At 50.3% G+C, this 5,375-nt stretch overlaps 1 protein-coding gene across 1 annotated transcript in view; it reads right to left on the bottom strand.

Annotated features, from left to right (window-relative positions):
- ELP6 (elongator acetyltransferase complex subunit 6) overlaps positions 1 to 4,308 on the bottom strand; it is an 18,598-nt gene extending 14,290 nt beyond the window's left edge. The window contains exons 1-3 of the mRNA XM_017855702.1: positions 4,084 to 4,308; positions 1,698 to 1,776; positions 721 to 791 (exon numbers count right to left, since the gene is read on the bottom strand). Of these exons, the coding sequence (XP_017711191.1) occupies positions 721 to 791; positions 1,698 to 1,776; positions 4,084 to 4,137 (204 nt within the window). The 5' untranslated portion in view covers positions 4,138 to 4,308. The remainder of the gene's footprint in view (positions 1 to 720; positions 792 to 1,697; positions 1,777 to 4,083) is intronic.
- Positions 4,309 to 5,375: the final 1,067 nt, after the last annotated feature.

The raw sequence follows: 5,375 nt of genomic DNA, 5'->3' as shown, positions 1-5,375 counted from the left end.
TTTTTTTTTTTTTTTTTGAGACAGAGTCTTGCTCTGTCGCCAGGCTAGAGTGCGATCTCAGCTCACTGCAACCTCTGGCTCCCGGGTACAAGCGATTTTCCTGCCTCAGCCTCCCGAGAAGCTGGGACTACGTGTACGCACCACCATGCCCAGCTAATTTTTGTATTTTTAGTAGAGACGGGGTTTCACCATGTTGGCCAGAATGGTCTCCATTTCTTGACCTCATGATCCGCCCACCTTGGCCTCCCAAAGTGCTGGGATTACAGGCGTGAGCCACCGTGCCCGGCTCAATATTTCTTTAGTCCCTCTTTTTTTTTTTTTTTTTTTGAGACGGAGTCTCGCTGTGTCACCCAGGCTGGAGCGCACTGGCCGGATCTCAGCTCACTGCAAGCTCCACCTCCCGGGTTCACGCCATTCTCCTGCCTCAGCCTCCCCAGTAGCTGGGACTACAGGCGCCCACCACCTCACCCAGCTAGTTTTTTCGCATTTTTTAGTAGAGACGGGGTTTCACTGTGTTAGCCAGGATCTCGATCTCCTGACCTCGTGATCCGCCCGTCTCGGCCTCCCAAAGTGCTGGGATTATAGGCTTGAGCCACCGCACCCGGCATAGTCCCTCTTTTGCTAAGTTCTGTACAATGCAAATAGGAAAGCCAAGCTTTAGACCGTGTGTGACACACACACTCACTCAGGGACCTCACCATGGAATTCCAAAATATTTACCAGCTTCTGTCCCACGATATTGTAGTGGCTGAAGGACTGGAAGAGTGCCACAAAGCAGACTTTACAATTAGCTAGAAAACAAAACAAATGATTTTAAATAAATCCTCTGGTTACAACCAGTCTCACTGATTTCATACCTCTGGAAACAAAAGCACTGAGGCAAATCTAGAGACCCAGAGGCTTTGCAACCCGACATATGCAATTTGATTCTAAGATGTACTTTTTTTCTTAACAGTTGTATCTTATTTTGCTGATTCTAAGATATATTTCTGTTAGATGTAGTACTAGGTACTTATTCTTCTTCTTATTATTATTATTATTTGAGCTCGCTCTGTTGGCCAGGCTGGAGTGGCACAATCATGGCTCACTGCAGCCTCAATTTCTCTGGCCTCAAGTGATCCGCCCACCTCAGCCTCCTGAGTAGCTAGAACTATAGGTGTGCCCAGCTAATTTTTGCATTTTTTTGTAGAGACAGGGTCTCCCTATATTGCCCAGGCTGGTCTCGAACTGCTGGCCACAGTTCGAGATCATCCTCCCGCCTGGGTCTCCCGAATGCTGGGATTATAGATATGAGCCATTACGCCCAGCCATGCAGCAGCCATTTTCTTTAGGAAGCATCTACTGCCAGGACAAAGTGTCAATGGGGTCCAGTGCCCAGAGACCTCAAGATACACAAAGACCAAAGAGCAACAAAATCAGGAGGCCACATAAGACCTCAGTGAGGCAATGTCCACACAGTGGGTGGAGAAGCGGAAGGTAGGACACAGAAACAGTGAGCACACACCACTCTTTGGCAGGGCTGGGGAGGGAATGAGATGGCCCAGTGATCTGTTATCCTCATAAAATAGCCCCCCTAGGTATCCCAACACCAAGGCTTGGCTTGTAAATGCTGTTATTGCTTCCTTAAATAGTTTTGGTTTTTATTATTTCTGCACCCATCTTGGGTTTCTTTTCTACAGCATCAATGAGTCCCATACCTTTGAGGTAGAAGGAGAGAAAGTGGTGTACAAGGAAACTTCCATCTGTCTTGGCATCACAGAGTAGAGTCAGTTTCCCCTAAAAGTTACAAGGAACACAAAAAGGTTAGAATCCCTGGAAAGAGGTCAGCTTAGTGTAGAAATCTAGTCAATTGTGTCCATACCTAAATTTCTACACCTGAAGAGTTTATTTTTTTAATGATATATATGCTAAGGTACCCTGAAAAGATGAAAATAAATCAAAATTATGGAAAATCCAAGATTAAAGTTATCACTTATTGTTACTTAGGCAGGCATATCTCAGACTCCACCTCCTCAAAGCAAACAGAGAATAAAATAATTTATCTTCCTCACTTCTCATGTTAGTAATTCAGGAACCAGTCTTAGGAAGAATTGGATCCCGAACAAAGGATGCTTTTACCATGAGACTCCAATGCAAATCAGATTGCTAGGACTGGAAGAGGCCTTCAAAAGGCCTCCCCACCAACTACTTTATATTCTGATGCCAATTCTATTCTGTAGGGTGAGGGAGAAGGGAGGAAGAAGCAATTGTTGATAGAGATGTCTGATAACAAAGTTCACCCAATGGCCCTGCTTCAGAGGCTTGATCATGGAGAGCTCTAGAAAGACCTCTAAGGGTGGTCTCTGCAGAGCCTGGCTGTCCCGCTCCACTCACCTCTATTTCTGTCAGTGACAGGGAAGGTCTGGATCAAGTGACATCATGCATTCCACCTCCTTGCTGTGTGACCTTCCACAAATGCCTAACTTCTCTGGGATTCAGGTTTTTTCACTTATAAAATATGAAATATCACACCGTCAGACCTTCAGCTTACCCCTGGTGCTGTCATTTCCTGGTGCCCACTTGAATACTCCATTCTCTCATCTGGCCCTAGGCTGACTTTGGAAGTACCAGTGGTAACTGGCAAGGTAATCACAGTCATCTGGACAAGAACTGCCTGGCAACTAAAATCCACAAGGATCTACTGAAAGCTACATTTTGGCACTATGGGGTCATAAAAAGGCTTTAGACACATAGTATCCCGGTTGCCATTGAAAAGGAGTTTACCATTTCATTAGGAAGACAAAGATTATGAATAAATCAGGCCAAGCGTGGTGGCTCACGCCTGTAATCTCAGCACTTTGGGAGGCAGAGGCAGGCGGATCACCTGAGGTCAGGAGTTCGAGACCGGCCTGGCCAACATGGTGAAACCCCGTCTCTAACAAAAAAAGCAAAAAAAAAAAAAAAAAAAAAAAGCCAAGTAATTAGCTGGGTGTAGTAGCGCACGCCTGTAATCCCAGCTACTTGGGAGGCTGAATAAGGAGAATCAGTTGAACCCAGGAGGTGAGGTTGCAGGGAGCTGAGATAGCTAGCGCCAGTGCACTCCAGCCTGGGCGACGGAGCGAGACTCCATCAGAAAAAAAAAAAAAAGAATAAGCCAGAAGATACGCTCCTGAAAGAGGTTACTCCTACGCTAAAATGTGAAAGGTTTCAAGGTGCCCCAGAGTGTGAAGAGAACATGCCAGCCTGGGGTGCCAAAGACTGACTTGGTCCAAGCCAATGTTTGCTACGTCCAGCTTCTAACACTTCTATTAGAGACCACAAAGAGGAAGAGTAAGAACAGCAGCGTTCAATACAATGTGCCGATTGCTCCGGGGCTAGGGGGCGGTTAGGAAGCTCGCCAATGAAGACGGCGGCGATACGAACTCCCCCCTCCTCTCAGGCCTATTCCGCAGTCTCCTCTGAGCGCCTGGGACCCCCACTCCAGTGAACATGCACAGGGCGCCCCAGTTCACGTCCGTGAATATAACCCAACCCCACTGTCGGCCATGCTTCCCAGGGACTTTTTTTTTTTTTTTTTGAGACGGAGTCCCGCTCTGTCGCCCAGGCTGGAGTGCGGTGGCGAGATCTCAGGTCACTGCAACCTCCGCCTCCCGGGTTCAAGCTATTCTCCTGTCTCAGCCTCCCGAGTAGCTGGGATTACAGGCATGCAGCACCACGCCCGGCTAATTTTTGTATTTTTCCTAGAGACAGAGTTTCAGCATGTTGGCCAGACTGGTCTCGAACTCCTGACCTAAGATGATCCATCCGCCTCGGCCTCCTAAACTGCTGGGATTACAGGCGTGAGCCACCGTGCCCGGTCGCTTCCCAGAGACTTTTAAGGGCACGTACGGCCTTTGACAATATACGAGATGGCCCAGAAGCCCACCTTCGGCGGGTCCAAGTCTACAGTTCAATCCCCGGGTCGACCCTCTGCGGACTACAACTCCCAGGTGCCCCGTGCCGGGTCGTCGCGCCATTCCCTGGGGTCGTACGCACCGCCTCCCGGATGCGGTATTCTGCCGCCCTGCCAGGTCCCGCCCCCTTCCGGGCCGCGGGATCTCTTACCTGCTCCGCCCTGTCGGGGGTGGTGTTAAGCAAGTTATTAAGTTCCACGAACATTCCGAGCTCCTGGGACTAACACTCTGGAGGAGAACCCGGGGTGCTGCAAAGGCGATGGAGGCTGGAGAGCTAAACGCACCCAACAGCCCACCTCACGCAAAGAAGCGCGCATGCGCAACGCCACTTTTGCGAGCTAGCCACAGCCAATGACGCGGGTGCCTCGATGGGGCCGCTGCGCAAGCGCATAGACGTGCTTCGAGTCCCAGGTAGTTGGAAACGATGGGCTTCTCTGTAGGACTGCCAGCGACCTGTGGCGGCTCATTCCGCGCAGATCGGCCTGGCGCCCGAGCCCTCCCAGTGGCCCCCAAAGCTCCACGCAACCGAGTATTCTTCCCTTGGCCTCGCTCTCTGCCCAACCCCGGGCCTCCTTTCCTCCACTTGACAGAGTGGCTGTCAAGCGCCCTCTGTGTGCCCCACACTCCTGGGAGCTTGGGCTCATCGGTAAACGAAAACAAAGGACAGGAAATTATTATTTTTTAATTATTATTTTTTTTTTATTGAGACGGAGTCTTGCTCTGTCGCCCAGGCTGAAGTGCAGTGGCGCGATCTCGGCTCACTGCAAGCTCCGCCTCCCGGGTTCACGCCATTCTCCTGCTTCAGCCTCCGGAGTAGCTGGTACTACAGGCGCCCGGCACCATGCCCGGCTAATATTTTGTATTTTTAGTGGAGACGGGGTTTCACCGTGTTAGCCAGGATAGTCTGGATCTCCCGACCTCATAATCCACCCGCCTCGGCCTCCCAAAGTGCTGGGATTACAGGCATGAGCCACCACGCCCTGCCGACACGGAATTATATCTTGAAAAGTTATGTGGAGGAAAGCAAAGCGGGATTGGGGAGTAGCAATGGGGGCAAGGTAGGTTTCAGAATTAAAGAGGTTGTCAGGGTGGGTCTCACTGAGAAAGGGTGGTTGCGGCCGGGCGCGGTGGCTCACGCCTGTAATCCCAGCACTTTGGGAGGCCAAGACGGAGGGATCAAGAGGTCAAGAGTTCGCAGACCAGCCTGGCCAACATAGTGAACATAGCAGCCCTTCTCTATTAAAAATACAAAAAATTAGCCGGGCGTGGTGGGGGGAGCCTGTAATTCCAGCCACTCAGGAGGCTGAGCCAGTAGAATCGCTTGAACCCGGGAGGCGGAGGTTGCAGTCAGCGGAGATCGCGCCATTGCACTGTAGCCTGGGCAGCAGTGCGAGACTTCGTCTAAAAAAAAAAAAAAAAAAAAAAAACGTAGTTGCAACACTC

The sequence above is a fragment of the Rhinopithecus bieti genome, unplaced genomic scaffold (genome assembly GCF_001698545.2).
Source record: "Rhinopithecus bieti isolate Rb0 unplaced genomic scaffold, ASM169854v2 scaffold_39746, whole genome shotgun sequence".
Lineage (NCBI taxonomy): Eukaryota > Metazoa > Chordata > Mammalia > Primates > Cercopithecidae > Rhinopithecus > Rhinopithecus bieti.
This window is presented reverse-complemented; position numbering and strand designations above follow the sequence as displayed.